Source organism: Mesoplodon bidens (genome assembly GCF_964165515.1).
Source record: "Mesoplodon bidens genome assembly, chromosome: 1".
Classification (NCBI taxonomy): Eukaryota; Metazoa; Chordata; class Mammalia; order Artiodactyla; family Ziphiidae; genus Mesoplodon; species Mesoplodon bidens.
The window spans coordinates 33376931-33397139 of NC_138176.1; the positions used below are offsets into that span (position 1 = coordinate 33376931).

Below are 20209 nucleotides of genomic sequence, written 5' to 3' on the forward strand. Positions count from 1 at the left end.
CTATACTGCCTAGCAAGGCAAAGGATATGAGTTTGAGAGATCAATATATAAAATCCAACTTGAACTAGACTCTAGTAAACCTTAGTTTTAATGCAGCCTCAAACACCAAAACTGGTCGTTGGCAGGCTTGTGCTTTTAACTCTGATTAGTTATCCACTGAATATTGATTTTTAGAACAATATCTGAATTTTAAATATGCTCTTGGTGGGTTTGAGAGCTGCTATAAAGAAGAAGAGGAGGAGGCAGAATATCAGAATGCTAGGAACTCCTAGGCGTCTCTGGGGGTTTGCCTTAGAATTGTCCAGTACTACTCATGATCTCATAGCATAGTGCCTTCTGAGAAGAACCCAGCAGAAGATCCTGGGAACTGTGGGGTGCTGGGTTGAGGCGGATAGGGGTTGTGAGAGGTTATTTCTCTCTCCCTGTAATTGCTGCTCGTGGTTTGCACTATTTTGTTGTGCACTGGACACTGATGTCCTCACTGCTCTGATTCACTTACTCTCCTAGAGAGGATGCACGTGGCACAGTTGTGTTAAAGATTTGGAATAGGGCTTCCCTGGTGGCGCAGTGGGTAAGAATCCACCTGCCAATGTAGGGGACACGGGTTCGAGCCCTGGCCTGGGAACACCCTACATGCCACAGGGCAGCTAAGCCCGTGTGCCACAACTACTGAACCTGAGCTCTAGAGCCCACGAGCCACAACTACTGAGCCCACGTGCCACAACTACTGAAGCCTGCGCACCTAGAGCCCGTGCTCTGCAACAAGAGAAGCCACTACAATGAGAAGCCCGTGCACTGCAACGAAGAGTAGCCCCTGCTGTCCGCAACTAGAGAAACCTCATGCACAGCGACGAAGACCCAACACAGCCAAAAATAAATAAATAAATTATTAATTAATTTTTAAAAAAAAAATTTGGAACAGTGGTGCACAGGGGTATATTTTAGCACAGGAAAAGCAGTAACTTAAAAACCAAAAACATCACTGCCTAAAATGTCCTTCAGCCAGTTCCTGACCATTAGCAGTTCCTCCCTGTCTGTGTCCCCCTTAGACCTTGACATGACTCCATTTTCTCAGGCCCTCTTTTCCCCTTCTAAGGCTCAGACACATTCTTCTTTGAAGTGAAATTGTGAGGATTTTTAATCTCGGATGGTATGCATGTAACATTTTGTGTACCTCTTATTTTATGTCACGCTACTCAGTTATAAAGAGTACACAGGCTTTGTGGTGACAAATCCAGACTGAAAGGCCAATAGTCATGCGCTCTTCTGCTGACTCAGCCTAACCTTCAGAAAGGCTTACCCATAATGTGGGGAGTGTAATGTGACTGTTTCAAAGGGTACTGTGAGAGTTAATGAGAACGTGTTTCCTATGTCATGCCCTTGGAAAGAGTCACATTAAACAGTATACAGCTGCTGCACTGTTTGTGCAAAAGCCACTCATCTTTTTCAGTTGCATCCTTAAGGTTCAGCATCATAGTAGAAATGGCAAAGGTGAGGATAGCTTCCCTGTAGACTGTGGGCAGGGCCAGTAAATTCTGTGTCAGGGATATGGCCGTGCTCTGATGCTGGCAAACGTTCATTTATCAGGCACAGTTATAAAAGTACGTAAGGTGCGTCCTCCCGGAGCTGGTTTTCAGTGTGAGTAGACTCCACGAATCCCTTGACCTCTTTTCTTGTTCGAGCTGGTTGGAATAGCAGAATTTATCTGGATGAGTCGAGTACAGAATTGTTATAGTTGGCAGGTCCCTGTGGAGGTCTGTCTTGGGGGATGCTCACATCTGTTGAACAGCATTACCGACTCTTGTCCACTTTTTAGGCCTCTTTGACAACCCCCCAGGGTCAGATGATGCAAAGCTCATTGATATATTTTATCCCGGTGATCAGCAGTCCGTGACATTCGGAACCAAGTCCAGAGTGGGAATGGGTGGCATGGAAGCCAAGGTAAGAATCTGGTGCCTTTATTGCCTGTAACAATTTAAAAACCAAACTGTATTTTATCCTTCTTACTTTTGAAATTGAGGGCTGATGCACATACACACTTAAAGATACACATATCTAAATACAGGTTTAATGCATATTGTGTACCTATATTTAGTCATGTCTTTCTATGTATTTTTATTAATATAATAAGCGTGTGTTCATATTATAACCTCCTCAAGGGCAGGGTCTATACTTTTTTTCATAATTCATAAATCCTCTAAGTGTTAATATTAGAGCTCAAATATTTCTTGATGAAACCTTTAAAAAGTTCTTCTCGGGCTTCCCTGGTGGCGCAGTGGTTGAGAGTCCGCCTGCCGATGCAGGGGATATGGGTTTGTGCCCCAGTCCGGGAAGATCCCACATGCCACGGAGCGGCTGGGCCTGTGAGCCATGGCCGCTGAGCCTGCACGTCCGGAGCCTGTGCTTCGCAACGGGAGAGGCCACAACAGTGAGAGGCCCGCATACCGCCAAAAAAAAAAGTTCTTCTCTCCCATTAATTGTTCTAAGAAGTTATACCCTTTAGGTACAGAATCATACGTAGCAATGGCAGAGATGAGGACAAGAACCCCAGGTACAAAAGCTCAAGAGTACTCGTGATCAGATTCCAGTCAAGCAGCAAGCTGGCACAATAAGTCAAATGTAGAAGTTATGTGTCCCAGTACTAGAGAGTCTTAGAGAACACGCTGACAAGGGGCAGATTGGTTTATCTTTAGACAACACATGCCAGGGTTGGGTTGGGAAGAGTGCATGGGCTGAGCGTGTCTTGAGAGCTTCTGAGCTGTGCAGAACCTTCCTACAGATAATTAAGTTGCTCAATATCACATTGTATTTTCTATGTTTTTGCATGTTTAAAGTGCAGGGGCCTAGACCCTACAAAGGTCTGAATCTCATCCATGGATCTAACTTCTCCCATTAGGTGAAAGCAGCCCTCTGGGCTTTGCAAGGTGGTACTTCTGTGGTCATTGCCAATGGGACCCACCCGAAGGTGTCTGGGCACGTCATCACAGACATTGTGGAGGGAAAGAAAGTTGGCACCTTCTTTTCCGAAGTAAAGCCTGCAGGTAAGTAGTTCTTCATAAAGTCCCATGGTCTGTGGATTATTGCTGGTAACTCCATGCCCTAGATGGAGCTGAAGACTGAGCTCTCCCTCTGGGAGGAGAGCTTACAAAATTCATGCACTAACATTATGAAATATGGTATAGTTTCAAACACTGCTTGCAAAACTGGATTCTACTTTGGTTTTGTAAAACTTATCTAACCTGCCTAACTAGGCCTCCTATTCTCACTACAATCACTAAGTTAAAGAATATAAGCATCCATTTTCTCAAGAAACATTTGCTAGGCCCATGCTGGATGCCAGATACTAATGAACACTAGAGATACAAAGATGCATAAGAAATAGTATGTGCTCTCTCAGGTGTTCACAAAGATAGCATTGCCATATAATCTACGTTCAGAAATGCAAACACATTAGAAAATGTAAGCCAAAGTGGAATTGAGAAGAACTCTAGAAGACATCAATCATATTGTCTGCCCCCAAAATGCAGACAGGTTCTTGTGTTTCTGCCTGAGTTAATCTGGTATGCTCTTCTGCCAGTTTATTGGTCAGAGTGATCTCTGGATGTGAAACAAGCACACCAAGACCCTGGGTGTGTGCTCTGTGCCTGCAAGGAGCCCGTGCACGTCTGGGATAGTGAGGGGGCAGTGAGCTGACCGTGAGCTGATGTTTGCAAATGTTCTTGCAGGCCCTACCGTGGAGCAGCAGGGAGAAATGGCTCGATCAGGAGGAAGGATGTTGGCCACTTTGGAACCTGAGCAGGTAATACCCCTAGCTGATAGTTCTGTTAGTTTTCAGAGTGAGTCATAACTGTGAGGTTTAGTGCACAGTCAAGCCTGCTGTTTCCCCCTTTATTCCTCGAGTCCCGCAGAGTTAGATCTGAGTTACAACTCTGATTCAGATTTGTTCTGCCTTTTTTCTTTTTCTAAATTTCATTTTCCCTTTCGTCTTTTATAGGCTGAAGCCTAAGGTAGCTTTGCATCACTATGATGTTTTGATCAAAAGTATCATGAAAATCATGAGACCAGAGAGGCTCCCAAATCCTGCCACATACTGGGCAGGGAAATGTAGGAAAGTAACTTTTCCCACCTCATCCAAATCACCAAGATTACCTAGAAGATGGAAGTTCAGAGCCTGCTCCGTATCATAGCCCTGCCCTGTCCACAGTGACTCAGTCAGTTGAAGTAGCGGACACGATGAAGTGTGAGAAGGTCGGGTGGCAGCAGGATGCTGGCTTCCCAAGGGTTGTGGTGTTAAGGCTGGATTTGAAAGTGATGTAATAGGTTTCTTCTGGGGAGTACTTTGGCCTGAGAAGGGAGAAGAAAATTTAAAATAACTACAAGTAGGAAAAGGAAAGTCCAGGAGAACCCTAGCTTCTCTCTCTATTAAATCACTTCTTTTACTCCTTTAGTAATCACTACTCTGATTTGCCATGTTTCCTTATCTAGGTGGGTAAGGATTGGGGTCTCCTCCAGCATCCAGGACTGGGTTTTTCCCCTTTGACTGAATTCATTTAATAAATAATTGTCGAAAAAGAAGAACTAGATGCAAAAACTTACCTGGGAAATCAGCTTTACAGCTGGTGCTATTAAATAGGTGAGATGTGTATGTCATGCTGATTCAAAGTGCCGGCGCCTGTCTCATGAACAAACTGAATAATTCATCATACCCTCTCCCCCACCACAAGGCTGTGGTTTGCTAATCATCATGATCAAGAGTGGTAAAAGAGGAAGAAAAGTGAGAAGAAATGGGGAGGTTAGTAGTGAGAGAGGAAGGAGAAATGAGGGGAGCAGTGGTGGGAAACGAATGAGTGAAGTAAGGAGGTTTCAGTCGTTGATGACTGGGATTTAGGAGCAAGGCCTGGCACACTCAGAAGAGTAGGTTTAAAAGTGTGGTGTGCGTTCTTTATGGGGCAATATGTTTGCTTATTTGTTTTAATGTTTAACCTTTTTTTCCTAGAGAGCAGAGATTATCCATCATCTGGCTGATCTGTTGACGGACCAGCGAGATGAGATCCTGTTAGCCAACAAAAAAGACTTGGAGGAGGCGGAAGGTAAAGACCAGGCAACTTAGTTATAGAGAGATTTACTTTGGGTTTTATTCTCTGTTTTACTAATAATTCTTATATCATAGTCTGCCTAAGGTCAAGATGGTTATGGAAGAAATTACATACTGTATACATCATTTTTATTGAGGGTTGGTGGCTGGTATTCATTGGGAGTTTTCAAAGTACACGTACTACCTCCACCCCTTTTCTCAGATATTCCATATAACACCTACCCACCCCCCACCCACTGAGGGGCTTTTTCCTTCCATTCCCCACAGTCACAAGCCATGGCTACTGTGGCAATTTCAAGACAAAAAAGAAAAAGGTTGAGGACTTCACTATTTTAGACATTAAGCTAATAGCAGCTAACATTTACTGAGGCCTTTCTGTGTTTCTGGGCATTATGCTAAGGGATTAACAGGCAGGATCTGATTTTCTCTTCAGAACATGGTACCTATAAGGTACCTACTATTTATTATCCCTATTTTACAGAGGAGAAAACTAAAGCGGAGAGAAGTTGTTACATGCCTAAAACCATACAGCCAGTGGCAGATCTGGGAACGAAACCCAGATGGACAGTGCATGTCAAACAGTTGTGGGAATAGTTTGTGCAGCGTGTGTTGAAAGATAGCTTATCTTCTAGTTCCTTAACCAGCATGTAGTCTGCCATCCAGAAATGCCCTTGAGGTGCTAATGGTAGCGTAAGTGAGATGGCTGAACTCACATTAAAGACAGCTAAATGTGTGGAGTCAGGTAGGCCCTCATCTTTCTCTCCTTTTCTTAATTCTCTGTCTTTTCCACCCTAAAGTCATGGGGGTTGATTTTACGGAGTTTTTAATTTCCTTTTCTTGTGAATAAATGTGCCTCAAATTGAACATCCGAATTAGTGGTGTTCCCTTTAAAGAAACCTTGCAGGGCTCATCAACATTATTTTCATTCCTTAAAACATTTTTGAGCCATTACTTTGGAACTTCCTTTAGACTTTACATCTGGTCTTCTGAATTTTTGCAGTATTGGAAAGCTATAAAAAATTTAAATAAATGGAAGAAATCTTTATTGACATCTTATCCAATTCTTTAAGTTAAAAGAATTAAGACCCACAGGGGTTAAAGCTGCTGCTCAAGGTCACACACCTAGTTGTTGGTAGAACTCTGACTTCTGATCCCAGTTATCTCTCTCTGGAAATCCGCAAGGACACACATGGCTTAAGAACAAAGTCTCAGGTATACACAAGCATGGTAATCACCTTTGAGTCCGTGAGCCCATTTCAGGAAATTTATCCCTAAGAAGAGATTGCAAGAGGAAAAAATAGCTCTGTATAAGTTTCTTACAGCAGGATTATTTATACCATTGAAAACTGGAAACAACCTGAGTGTCTAATAACACAGATACAGTCATGTACATTGAACTGTATCAACTCAATGGAATATTTAGTAGTAATTAAAATAATTTTGGCAACATGGAAAATGTACGTGCATTATGAGGTGAAAAACTAGAGTACAATATTTAATATGCACTACAATTAAAACGATTTTTAGCGCATGGGGAGAAGTGAAGAAAATTAATTAAATTGATGTAATTAGTTGATAAAATCATGGTTTCTTTTTTTTTCTTAATATAAGGTTGGCTCCTCCCCTCCAAAGTAGAAGTCTTTCTATAATTTTATCTTGGTGGTTGTGACTATAAAAAAGAAGGGGAAATTTTTCATAAGATCATTCAACATTAACCATAGTAATGATTTGTGATATGTGATTCCAAATGGTTTTCCTGAGTATGTGTGTGTTTGTGTGTGTGGAGAGAGAGGTGATCATACTGTGCATGCTGTTATATGCAAATTTAAAGAAAATTCTGTATATGAACTTACCATAATTCTATTTAAGTTTTTATTTCAAAAGAAAACATCTTTATTACTTCTGCTTATAAAAATAATTCACTCATTATAAAAAATTAAAATAACGCAGAAAGATAGGCAGAGATCTTCACTGTTCTTGATGCTTTCCGACATCTCTCTGCACATGTATATGCAGTGTGTGATAACTAGGGTGATGTCATACATGCTGTTTTATAGTTTGCCTTTTTCACAAACTACGTCCTGGACAGCTTTCTATATCAGTAAATATAGATATTTATTTATAGTAACTGCATTGTAGCCCATTGGCTGAATCTATAGGTAGAATCCAGTTTCCCACTATAATAAAAATGCTGTGATAAGTATCTTCACTACATGCAGGTTTGCTGATACAAATGATAAATTTCTGGAACTGAAATTGCTGGCACCAAGGGTGTGGGTGTCCACACCTTTACATGATGATGTATACTGCCCAACTGCCTCTCCCAGAAAAGCTGTGTAAATGACATGTCCTTGTCTCCCTGAGACCCCCTGAGTTCCATGTCTGTTCCTAACACAGTGCCATGTGTTCAGTAAAACAGCCGTAGCCCGCCCAGGTCTACTGCTTCATCATGTGCTCTTCACACCTCTTCAGGGAGACTCGCAGCTCCTCTGGTGAAACGTTTGAGCCTTTCCACGTCTAAATTGAACAGCCTGGCTATCGGTCTGCGGCAGATCGCAGCCTCCTCACAGGACAGCGTGGGGCGGGTTTTGCGCCGGACCCGAATTGCCAAAGACTTGGAGCTCGAACAAGTGACTGTCCCAATTGGAGTTCTACTGGTCATCTTTGAATCTCGCCCTGACTGTCTACCCCAGGTATGTGACTAGTGCCTGGCATTAGGGTGGGGAATTGGAGGAAGAGCTTCTTTTCAGGACTCAGATAAATCTCCTGAAGATATCTTTCTTTTCTTTCCTTTCCTCCCTCCCTTCCTTCCTTCCTTCCTTCCCCCAGAGGTAATTTTTGAGACTTTATTCTCAGGTTGCGCTTAAGGCAATTTATGTTTTTGATTTTTCTGGTAATTCTAAAAAAGGTAATTCATATGTCCATTTTACAGTTAAAGAAACTGAAGCTTATAGAAGTTCATTTTCGTGTGACATTTGTAAGGATGGAGCTGGGCCTTGAGCCCAGATGAATCTCCCATGCCATGACACAGGAGTACATTTCCAAAAAACTTAGGACTTCCCTGGTGGTCCAGTGGTTAAGACTCTGTGCTTCCACTGCATAGTGTGCGGGTTCAGTCCCTGGTCGGGGAACTAAGATCCCACATGCCGTGCAGTGCGGCCAAAAACAAAAACAACAACTTAGCTCACTGGAGCACTTTGTTCCCTGACCACAGAGTCCCTGCTAACCTACTGCAGGCTCATTCATCTAATAGCTGGTTTTGCCCATGAAAAAGACCCATTTATTATCAGTGTCGCAGATGGCTTCCTGTAGGTACATCTCTTAGGAAGAAGAACTTTCAGTAGTTAATGGAAACTAGCATGTGACCCCCTTTAAGAAATCTGACAAATCACAGGCTGAGGCAAAACCATGTGGCAGAGGTTTTGCCAAGTGGCCATGCTCTGAAGTATAAGGTGGTATTAGAGGGTGGTCTTGCTCATTGCCCTAAATTCTCTCCCAGAAATCTGGAACCACTTCCCCACTGGACTGTCCAGTAGGATGATACCAGCCTTTTCTTTGCACTAGCCCCAAAGTCTCACAGAGAGATTCTATTTAAAAACAAACAAAAGGGACTTCCCTGGTGACGCAGTGGTTAAGAATCCGCCTGCCAATGCAGGAGACACGGGTTGAATCCCTGGTCTGGGAAGATCCCACATGCCACGGAGCAGGTAAGCCCTTGTGCCACAACTACTGAGCCTGCGCTCTAGAGCCCGCAAGCCACAACTACTGAGCCCGCGTGCCACAACTACTGAAGCCCACGTGCCTAGAGCTCAGGCTCCGCAACAAGAGAAGCCACTGCAATGAGAAACCTGAACACCACACGAAGAGTAGCCCCCACTCGCTGCAGCTAGAGAAAGCCAGCGGGCAGCAACGAAGACCCAGCACAGCCAAATAAATAAATAAATAAATAAATAAATAAATAAATAAATTTTTTAAAAATAATTTAAAAAATAAATAAATAAGAACCAGTACCTTTTTACACTAGGGCATAGGTGACCATGGGAGTCCCACATGCTCTGTGGAGGCTATTCCCTGACATGATCTAAAACCAGCTGGTCCACCAAGGGACTCCCATACCATTGGGGTCTGTCCTGAGCCCCTTTCTGGCTGCATATCTGTCTCACAGATAACCCCCAGAGATAACTGCAGAACTCCCATCAGCTGGTAGAAGTGGGTCTTAAGTCTCTCTGTAGGCCGTGTTCATGAAGTTTTCTCTGCTACCTTTTATCCATAGTAGCAAATACTTCATATGGGAAAGGTTTCCTCTTCAGCCAGTTACAGCTGAGGTTCCTCACATGGCATCACAGAATCCATGAATCCTAAAAGTTATATGTAGAATGCTGTGTGTTTGTGCGTTTATCTGGGAAAAGTTCACATAATTTTTGTAAGGGGTTCATGAGCAACAAAAACAAAAAGGGATTAAGAACCATTAATCTGGAGATTAAGGTATTCAAGCAAGTTTTTTAAAGTTTCTTTTCATACATTACAAAAACGGGAAGATTTTCATTCATCCTGAGAGCATTCAGAAAGTTCAACTTCAGGTCTTGGATGATTAGGTGAGTGTCATTAGCTCTTGGCTCTAACAGGGTAACTAACCCTCCCCCTGGAGGGCCTGCTTCTTCCTCCCAGCAGTCTCTGCCGCAGCTGTCCAGGGGCTGGCAGCTCTAGTCCTCTCCAGGGTCTCAGCACCAGCCATTAGAGCTCTTGGAACAATGACAGGGCCAGGGTAGGATGTGGCCAGAGATGCCGCCCAGCCTGAGTCAGGTGGAACAACACCTGAGTCAAGAGGCCGCTGAGCACCTGTCCTCCACCGTGGCCAGAGAGGGGAGTGCCCATGTGACCCTGGGCACTTAACTCAGGTTACAGTGTAATGGTGCTAAGGAAGCTGTACAGTATAGTTCCTAAGATCCGGGGCTTTGGCTCTGGAGTCAAGGCCCCCAGCTCTGCCGCTTATAAGCTGTGTGACCTTGGGGAGTCACCAACTTCTCTGTGCTTCAGTGTCCTTATGTGTAAAGCAGAGGATAAAACAGGTACTTAATTCACTGGAATGTTGTGAAGATTAAACATGGTAGGCCTTACAAAGTGATTAACAGTGCTTGGCGCAGGAAATGTGCTCAGCGAGTGCTAATGTTACCGTTACTTTTACTGCTTTTTCCCTTTGGTTCATTGCTCTCCTCTTTGATCTGCAGGTGGCAGCCTTGGCTATCGCAAGTGGTAATGGCTTGTTACTCAAAGGAGGGAAGGAGGCCTCACACAGCAACCGGATTCTTCACCTCCTGACCCAGGAGGCCCTCTCAATCCACGGAGTCAAGGAGGCCGTACAGCTGGTAGGTCCCTGGGAATGAGCCAGGTCAGGCCCAGAGGGGCCAGGTCAGGTCTTTGGGTGTTTGAAGCAAAGCTTAGGCCACATAAGGCCGAGCCAGTACAGGCAGGTTTGATTGGAGGAGCAGCAGGTCCAGTGTGCCAGTGACATTAGACAATAGCAGGGCTGCCTTGACCCAGATGGATCTTGAGTGGCTCAGGAGGGTCCCTCTCATACAGCTGTGTCCTGGTACCGCTGATTTACAAGAATGCCTGTTAGCCCTTCATTCTTAAGGTCACGGGCAGCAGGAATACCAGACCCAGACTGTGAGTGAGGCCTGGGTTCTGCTCACTGGTAGTGATTTAGGCCAAGTCAGACAGATATATTTTATGAAGGTTTGTCAGAAACCGTCATGCAGCTTGTAAGTATGAGGTCATGCTGTTAACACTATTATTATTATGGTCATTATTTTAACTGTTGTGTCACTCTCCTCAACCGTCCAGTGGAGGTTTTGAAGTCCTAGATAGTTTTATTGAGTACCTACTGTGGGCAAGGCACTTTTATTCCATTATCTCATTTAATCCTCACAACAACCTTGTGAGAAAAATTATTAGGTCCATTTTATAGATGGAAGAAAAATAGGCTCATTGGTAAAATAACTTAGCCAGAATCACCCAGAGTTTAGATTTGGACCTAGGTTGACTCCAGATCCTTCTCTTTTTCTCTTGAGGCCCACTCACTCCAACATTCCAGGATTCCGTTGGCTGCTAGGAGGGTGTCTACAAACCTGCCTCGTTACATGCTCCCTGACAAGAAGCTGGGTTATTCTTACAGCAACATAGTGGGTAGAAAGAGCACAGGCTGTAGGGGCTCTGATCCCAGCTGCTCCATACCCTAGTTTAATTCGACAGATTTCCTCCTCTCCTCCTTCTTATTGATGTATAACATACATAAAGTACCCTAATCACATGTGAACAGCTCTGTAATTGTGTCCGCGTATATACACGCATATAACCACCCCCTGCATCAAGATACAGACTATTTCCAGTACCCCGAAGTCTCCCTTGTGCCCTTCCCCATCAGCAGGCCCCACCCCACCACCAGGAAACCACTCTCTTTTTACTTTCTTTACATTCAATTTCTTTTGCCTATTCTTGAACTTCATATAAGTGAAATAACACAAAACGCACTCTTTTATCTGTATTTCTTTTGTTCAGGTATTTCTTTCTCATGTCCATGAGATTCATCCTCATTGTTGCATCTAGCAGTACTTTTCCCCTTTTTATTGCTGTGTAGTATTCCATTTATATGAATGTACTACAGCTTATCCTTTCTTTTGTCGATGAACATTTTGGTTGTAGAGGAAGGAAAAAATGCCCATAACCTCAGAGTTCTAACATAAGCACTTTAGTCACTCCAGCCAGCATCCCAGGGTAGAGGTTGTCAGCAGAAGTCATGGAGAACCGTGACTCCCTAGCAAGACCAACATGTCATTAGGCTGTGATTAGAGAGCGAACGGAGCAGCCACTTCCTTTTGTGATCTTCAGAGCCTGGCATACTCTACCTCCTCGAACTTCCAGAGATAGCACGTTGTACCTCTTCTAGCATCTTAAAAGTGTCTGTCCTGTGTTACGGCTAGTCATAGGGTAGTCCTGTCTTCCCTACCAGACTCTGAGTTCTTTGAGGGCAGGGACCCTGCCTTGCATGTTTTGTAATGCAGAGCACAGGACCTATTGTGTAGAGTTTGATAAGCATTTGCTGGACAACTTTCAGTTCCCATGATCAGGAACTTAATCTTGGTTTTGTTTTTAATATTTATTTATTTATTTTCCTTTTTTTTTTGGCTGTGTCGCGTCTTAGTTTTGGCTCATGGGATCTTTTCATTATGGCGCATGGTCTGCTCGGGTTTCTCTCTAGTTGCAGCACGCGGGCTTCTCTCTAGTTGTGACGTGCAGATTTTCTTTCTGTAGTTGTGGCACGTAGGCTCCAGGGCACTTGAGCTCTGTAGTTTGTGGCACACGGGCTCTCTTGTTGAGGTGCGTGAGCTCAGTAGTTGGGGCACACGGGCTTAGTTGCCCCGCAGCATGTGGGATCTTAGTTCCCTGACCAGTGATCGGACCCACATCCCCTGCATTGGAAGGCAGATTCTTTACCACTGGACCACCAGGGATGTTCCTTAATCTTGTTTTTGGAATAAGTTTTCAGAGCATCAGACTTAGTTCTCAGGAGATACAGACATTTATCTGTGAAAGGGATGCTGATATTTCCATATTTTGTGTGATTAGAAGATGTCATCTTTATCTTTTATTCTCTGCCTTTTCAGGTGAATACCAGAGAAGAAGTGGAAGATCTTTGCCGCCTAGACAAAATGATAGATCTAATCATTCCACGCGGCTCCTCTCAGCTGGTCAGAAACATCCAGAAAACTGCTAAGGGCATTCCAGTGATGGGGCACAGTGAAGGCATCTGCCACGTGTACGTGGATTCAGAGGCCAGTGTCGACAAGGTCACCAGACTAGGTGAGCTCAGTGGTATCCCGTCTTATGTGGGCAAAATATTTGTCATGTCCTTGGTGGCTCTGGATCATGTTAATAGAAGCAATTTTTTGTCCTCCTCTTTCAGTTAGAGACTCTAAATGCGAATATCCAGCCGCCTGTAATGCTTTAGAGACTCTGTTAATCCACCGAGATCTGCTGAGAACACCACTATTTGACCAGATCATTGACATGCTGAGAGTGGAACAGGTAGGACAAGTCCATCACTTCCTGTCTTCTCTCCCGAGATTTAGAAGCCTGTGGGATCAGACTGGGAGCAGCTGCCCTACCATTTAAGGAAATGTGAGAAGCAATATTTTTGAGCATCTGCCATATACAAAGTTCTGTGCTGAGTACACAGTGAGTAAGACATGCCTTTGCCTCTGACAGTCTAGTGGATAGAAGAAACCCATACACAAATAGCTTCATTCCAAAGTGGTGTGTGTTCAGTGTTAAGAGGGTTCAAAGAGAAAGCAGGTCACATGGCAGCCCACTGAATGGACTCTTTCCTGCCACCTCTTACTCAGGAGGCATACAGCTTATGTTTCTGAACACACATTCTTGTTTGGATTTGATTTGAAAAGATTGTGCAGAAACGTTTTCAAACCAAAAATTTATATATAGCTGCTCCTCCACAGATGGCTTCAATTACCAATATTAATGTGCTTATTAATACAGTGATATTTGGGAGTGAGCAGTTTGTATAATGTCCTCTCTGGATTATTTTCTTACCATGTCATTAAGATTATAAACCACCAGTGCCAGTAAGTTTTGAATATAAATGTATGCTCCGTCCTAAATTCCTGATTGCAAGAAAGATAGATGTTCTCCAGGCGAAACTGGACAATCCTAAATGTTCTGTCAGGATGCATTTTAAGCTTTAATATCTGATGTCAGAATTATGTAGACCTAGCACAGCAGTAGAGAAAGTGACTGCTGGTCTTCGTGGCTTTGACCCTGAGCATGTGTCTCTTCCCTTCCATCCTTTTGCTGAAAAGGAAGACTTCAGTCAGCTTATAAATGTGGCATGGTCCCAGTTTGGAAAATGAAAATAAATGTACCCCACAAATTATAAGGGAGTTAGATCACATGGTCACTTATGTTTGGGGCCTGACCTTCCACTAGTGGCCTGTTTGAGTGCTGACGTATGCCAGGCACCACACTGGCCTGGACTAGACAGGAGGAAAGCTCTCCTGTATCCAGGAATGAAACACCCAGTTCTGATTCAGACAAACCCACAATATCCTCAGTCATCCTCAGCATTGCCTTGAAATTCCTCAAGTCAGAATGAGCCAGTATGTGTACTTCAGCACCTTGTAGTGCAGGAAGTACACCAGAGGACGGCTTGCACATGGGTGGGGTTCCAGCCCCTGGGGAACATGGTTGGACCCCAGGCCTGGAGGAAGTGTGGTCCCAGATAGGAAACCATTCAGGGCCTTGGGAGCAACGAGGACATGACCTATGTGGCTTGTTGTGACTTGAGCCAAGTCAAGAGCTCGGCCCTAAAGAATCAAGGCGTGAACGCTGCCCTGGGAAGGTCTCAGAGAACAAGGCCTGAGTGGGATCACACTGTGACTGGGGTCCCCAGTGACCAGCCTCAGCATCCTTAAATTCCTCCAGCCAGAAGCAGGATTAGCCCCAGAATCTGGACCTGAGCTGAACCTGGAGAAGGGGCCAGACTGACAAAGTCAGAAATCTAACGACTAACCACAGTCTGAAGTGGTTTCCAGCCAAGTACTATTTTCCTCTAAAGCACACCTAGGACTTCTCCAGGGCAGAGGGAGTAGAAGTGTGTTTGTGGCATCTCCCTCTTTCCATCTGAGTCCAATGCCTAAGTCCCACATGCTGGGAATGGGATTTTTCTAGTCACGTGTTCATTTTAGTAAAATGCCAGCAGTCAAGGGCTTATGTCAATAGCCCATTAAATGCCTTGCACATTCTTCACATTCAGAGGCTTCCTGCTTAAATTCCTGCTCCAGTTTTACTGGGGGCCCATTGCTGACAGGTGGCCGTCAGCATTTCCCAAAGCAGAGCATCCTGGAGGGTGGAAGGCTGCCTCTAAAAGGAAGCAGGGACTAGTTTAGTTTCCAGGCCACAGGAGCCCTGGACTCATCATCTTCAGGCTCATCTTGCTGTTGGATCCCAGGGGGAGGAGTGTGCGCTTGCCTCTTTCGGCTGTGTTTATGTTGTTGCCCCGGACTTCCTCTGTCCCAGGTGAAGATTCACGCAGGCCCCAAGTTCGCCTCCTATCTGACCTTCAGCCCCTCCGAAGTGAAGTCCCTCCGAACTGAGTACGGGGACCTGGAACTGTGCATTGAAGTGGTGGACAGCATGCAGGAGGCCATCGACCACATCCACAAGTACGGCAGCTCCCACACGGACGTCATCGTCACAGAGAATGGTAAGTGTGCAGGGGCTGCAGCACACGGGGTCTGCGTTTTCTGCCTTGATCTCCAAGCTGACCCTGCTCCTCTCAGCCCCTCTTAGCCTGCAGGAGAACGTAATCTCAGTGGACTGATAATAGTGCCTGGTGTGGGCGGCACTTGCTGGTTTGCTGAGTGCTTTTACGTCTGTTATCTCGCTGTGTTGTCACAGTGGCCCCGAGGGAGGAGGTGATTCGCTCCACTTTAAACGTGGCTCACTCTGTGTCAGAGGCGTTACCATTTAACCCATGCAGCAGTCTTTCCCGGTTGCTAGAATAAACCCATTTTACAGCTGACGAAATCAAGGCTCAGGAGTTTAAGCGCAGAACCAACTCGTTTAGGGCAAAACCAACTCTCCACAGTCACTCATTCCCTCCACAGGTGAGCCAGGGTGTCAGGCACTGGAGGCCCGATGGTAAAGGATGCCAGCATGGCCCCCTCCGGGAACTTCCAGTCAGTTTACTGGGGAATCACAGCACCACCAGTGAAAACAGTTAATACTTGAGCACTTGTCATCTGCTGGGCTCTGGGATGAGTGCTCCATGGCTGTTGGTTCGTTTTATCCTCTCTGCAAGCCTGGGAGCTGGGTAATATTGTCAGTCCCCATTGTGCTCAGGCACAGAGAGGTTCAGAAGCCTGTCCACAGTCACCCAGCTGGTGGGTGTGGAGTTTGAGTTGAGACTTTGGCATTTGACTCAGAGCCTATAAACAGATAGTGTAGACAGGCCATTGCAGCACTGAGGGTATGTCTGCAGGGAGATCTGGATTCCAACCCAGTCTTTCCCAGGTACCTACTCCTTCAACAACAGGACTGATGAAGCTGGTTTGCTTTCTTTCTGTTTCAGATGTTTCACAAGTCTGCATGTTTAATTCGTGGGGAAGCACCTCAGGGGCCTGGGCCCTGCCCCAGTCAGGCCCTGTTGGGTGGCTGGAAGCAGGGGTGTTCTCCCTGGGCCATCCTAACTCAATTTCTTCCCTTTATGCTGCAGAGAAGACAGCAGAGTTCTTCCTCCAGCACGTGGATAGTGCCTGTGTGTTCTGGAACGCCAGCACTCGCTTCTCTGATGGCTACCGCTTCGGACTGGGTAAGAAGGAGCCTGGTCGGGCAGAAAGGAGTCCCTTGTGAATCACTGTGTGGCCCCAAGGAGCATGGTGAGGGTGGAGGAGACACCTGGCCTTTACAGTCACGTGCATGATCAAGATGATGCAGACATACCGAGGGAAGGTTGGTTTATGAGAGAGAATGATAACAGCTGCCATGAACTGGTAGAAGTCCTGTGTTCTAGGCATTTCACATGCTGAGAAGGTAGGTACTTGTATTTCCTTTTTCATAGATGAGGATATTGAGATTCAAAGAAATGAAGTAACTTGCCCAAAGCCATGCAGCTGGTGTTCAGACCCAGACTTCCATGAGTCCAGAGCCTGGACTCTGCCACGTACAGCAGACCAAAGTGTGTCTGCATGCGTGGATTATGACAGGTGTGCATGCCAAGGTCCCGTGAGAGCACTGCCGCTGCAGACTTACTCCTTTAGAGGGACACAGCCAGGTTGCCTCAGAGCTAGGAATCCACCCTGAGGACAGGACAAAAGAAGGTGTTAGTACCTAGGCTGGGCATCAGAAACAAACAGGTAAGCCCAGAGGTGCAAGGTTGACTTCTAAAGCAGACTTTGAAATAAAAAGCTTCAGAAAGACACCCTCCCCCCTTCCATCGTTAGTAATAAATTCTCCATCCCCCAGTAGTATAAGGAGCTCTCAGACAGTCGCTGGTTTTCAGGGGTACCATTTTACAAAGCTCCAATTAGGCATTTGTGGCACATCTGAGAATTATTTCAACTACTTAAAACATTTTAATCCCTCTGAACATTTGAATAGAGAACTGCCTAGCGAAATAGTTCTCACTGAATTGTTAAAGATTATTAAAGGGAATTTTACTGTTATTCTTAGTCATTGGACTCTTTATTTTTAGTGCCCTGTTTCTGTTGTGTTGGGGTTTGGTTTAATTATCACATCCCTTGCACTCATCTTTGTATTCCATGTTCTTGAAGAAGAAATAGCACACTTGTAAGGGCTGAGGTGCCCAGCTTTCAAGTGAAAGTCCAAGATGGGGGAGGAGCAAAGGCCACTCCATTGTCTTTCCATCAGCCGCTCAGAGCAAAAGCTCAGACTCTGGTTGGGTTAAGTTCCTGTGAAATGCATGAATAACAGTAACAGATAATATTTATTGAGCATTTACTATATTTCCAGCACCGTGCTAAGTGCATCACATGCATTATCTCACTTAGTTCTGCATAATGGATTCTATTATTTTCTTCCTTTTCCAAAAGAAAAACCTGAAGCAAGAGATGGTTAGGTAACCTGCCCAAAGTCATGTGGTCTCTACGCTATTAACCCAGAATTTGAAGCCAGTGGTCAACCTCTCCTTGCCAACCACTGCCCCAGGCACCTCTGCATTCGGGTCCTCGCTTGCTCCTCTCTGCCTGCAGCAGCTCTCCACTGCTGTCCCCCGGCCGGCTCCTTCTCGTTCAGGTTTCAGCCAAAGGCACCTCCTCGGGGAGGCTCCCACTGACCACCCTATCCAGGGTGCTGCCGCCCTGCCACACAATCTCTGTCCCAGCACCCTTCACTGCACCCCATCACCACATGGAATTACTTGTTGAACTGTTCTTTGGCTGCCTTGCCCACAAGAATACAAGCTCCATGAATTGGGTCAGTTGGTCACCAGTTCATCCCCAGGTCCCAGCCCAGGGCCTGCTCAGTGAAGCTGTGATGAGCAAAGGAGCCCCGCCTCAACTGCACACCGTGCAGAGCACCAAGCCAGACCCGGGAAGAGCCCCGGTGCCCCGCGTCTGAGGCTGGAGCAGGAGGGAGGAAGACGAAAAGCTCTCTTTGGTGTAGTCAGCAGCCATCTCATGAGCACCTGGGAGCTAGGCGTTCTAGGGAATACCTAGAACACGTCCCTTACCATCTAGGGTTTAAAGGGTACTCGGGGAGATGAAACCTCTATACACTGTCGTACACCTGAAACAATACCCAAATGTCAGATGATGGTACGCAATCCAGACACAAGACAGATATCAGAGACAGCACTTGTAGTGTTGTCAAAATGGATTGGGGATAAAATACCAAAGAGAGGCCCACGGTCAGGCCCCTTCTTCTTTTATTAAAAGAAGAAGCAACCAGAGAACAGCAACCACAGAGAACGTGTTTATGGGGACAGCGGAAGTCAGGCTAGCCCAGGGAGGATGGGTCAGGAGAGGGCAGAGAGAGGGGGCCAAGTGAGGAGAAGGAAGAGACGTAGGCCTGGTGGGCGGTCAGGAAGCAGAGGCTGGGAAAGCCACATCCTCATCCGTGCTTTTCCACAGGAGCTGAAGTGGGGATCAGTACATCTCGAATCCACGCCCGGGGACCAGTGGGACTGGAGGGACTGCTTACTACCAAGTGGCTGCTGCGAGGCCAGGACCACGTGGTCTCGGACTTCTCAGAGCATGGAAGTTTAAAGTACCTTCACGAGAACCTCCCTGTTCCTCGGAGAAGCACCAACTGAAAGCATTCAGAGGAGAGCCGGGCACGTTCCGAGCGGTCTTCACAGTTAAACTCATCTTAAGCCTCTCGGGGTGAACCAGGTCTTGTCTCCCACCTCCTGGAAGGGCCTGCCTGTTGGAAAGTGCCCCTCAGCATTTATTGGGCCATGTGGCAACATCAGCCTGGGCTAAGGACTCTCATTCCAGCTCACCCTTTTCTTCCTGTCTTTTTAAGTTAGAAAATAATTGCTCTGGATAGGGATTTTGCTTAATTGCTAGAGGGGGACTTAGCTTCACATAGTGCAGTTCCCTTCAATGATAGAAACAGAAAGGTGCGGTTTCCCCACATAAAAGGCAATGGAAAAATCACGGTCGCTTTTTACCTTTTATCACCTCAATGAGGTAGAGTCTCCCTTGGCATGTGGTTGTTACAAGAGCCAGTCGTACCTGATGAGTCTCCACGTTTCATTTCTTTCACACTCTTAGTCGTCTTCAAAAAGGAAAGATTTGGAATTGAGAGAGAGGCAGCTCTTTTTAGCATTCTCATTAGAAACAATCACAAAAATAGACTGAATCATTTGTACTAGGAAGATTGACCTTTTGTATTTATTTGTGGAGTAAATATAAATAAGCTGTAAGCCTCTGAATCCAGGAGCTCAGCCCTACCTGTGACATGGTTGGAACCTGGAGCTGCAGACAGGAGGTGCAGTTTCAGGTTGAAGGACCTACAGCCGTTGGGCTTGAAATTTTTATATGAATTATTTTGTCATCCTATCCTCTCCCTCCAAAACAAAAATTAGAGGATTATTTTAATACTTTGGATTCTTGCCCCCTTTTTGAGAAATAAAGTTCTTACGAGAAGCCTGTGTGCATGATTTAAGCTTTCTCCGTCACTTGTTGTTACCCTCTTCTTTTTCCCTCCCTTGTGGCCCTCACACCCCGCTGTTACACAGTCTCTTCTCTGGAAGTTGGTTGGGGACAGAGGCCATCTGCCTCAGCAGTGTCAGTGGAAGCAGCACAGCCAGATCCCCAGGGGAGGGACTCAGGCTGAGAGAGAGGAAAGGAAAACATGTTATGAAGCCCCAGGAGCTTAGGGACTAAAAACACCGTGATGGTCTGAAGTTCGTGGGTGTGACTGACATGAGCGTGCTGTCCTTGTGCCGTGTCCACACGGCGTCCACGTGGATTGTTCTCCCCGTCGCGTTGCCTCAGGATCGCCTGCTTCAGTGACAGCCCTAAGCCCTCCCTGCCTCCCTCCATTCTGTTCTTAAGGTCCTTGGTGCCTGACAGTCTG

General features: G+C 45.7%; 1 protein-coding gene across 4 annotated transcripts in view; it reads left to right on the forward strand.

The window, feature by feature from the left end:
• ALDH18A1 (aldehyde dehydrogenase 18 family member A1) overlaps positions 1-19776 on the forward strand; it is a 46615-nt gene extending 26839 nt beyond the window's left edge. For all 4 annotated transcript variants that reach the window (XM_081234298.1, XM_081234297.1, XM_081234296.1 and 1 more), the window contains 11 exons: positions 1817-1941; positions 2897-3041; positions 3726-3799; positions 4997-5090; positions 7568-7788; positions 10324-10461; positions 12760-12955; positions 13059-13180; positions 15185-15371; positions 16383-16478; positions 18757-19776. In XM_081234298.1, the coding sequence (XP_081090424.1) occupies positions 1817-1941; positions 2897-3041; positions 3726-3799; positions 4997-5090; positions 7568-7788; positions 10324-10461; positions 12760-12955; positions 13059-13180; positions 15185-15371; positions 16383-16478; positions 18757-18938 (1580 nt within the window). In that variant the 3' untranslated portion in view covers positions 18939-19776. The remainder of the gene's footprint in view (positions 1-1816; positions 1942-2896; positions 3042-3725; positions 3800-4996; positions 5091-7567; positions 7789-10323; positions 10462-12759; positions 12956-13058; positions 13181-15184; positions 15372-16382; positions 16479-18756) is intronic.
• The last annotated feature ends 433 nt before the right edge of the window (positions 19777-20209 follow it).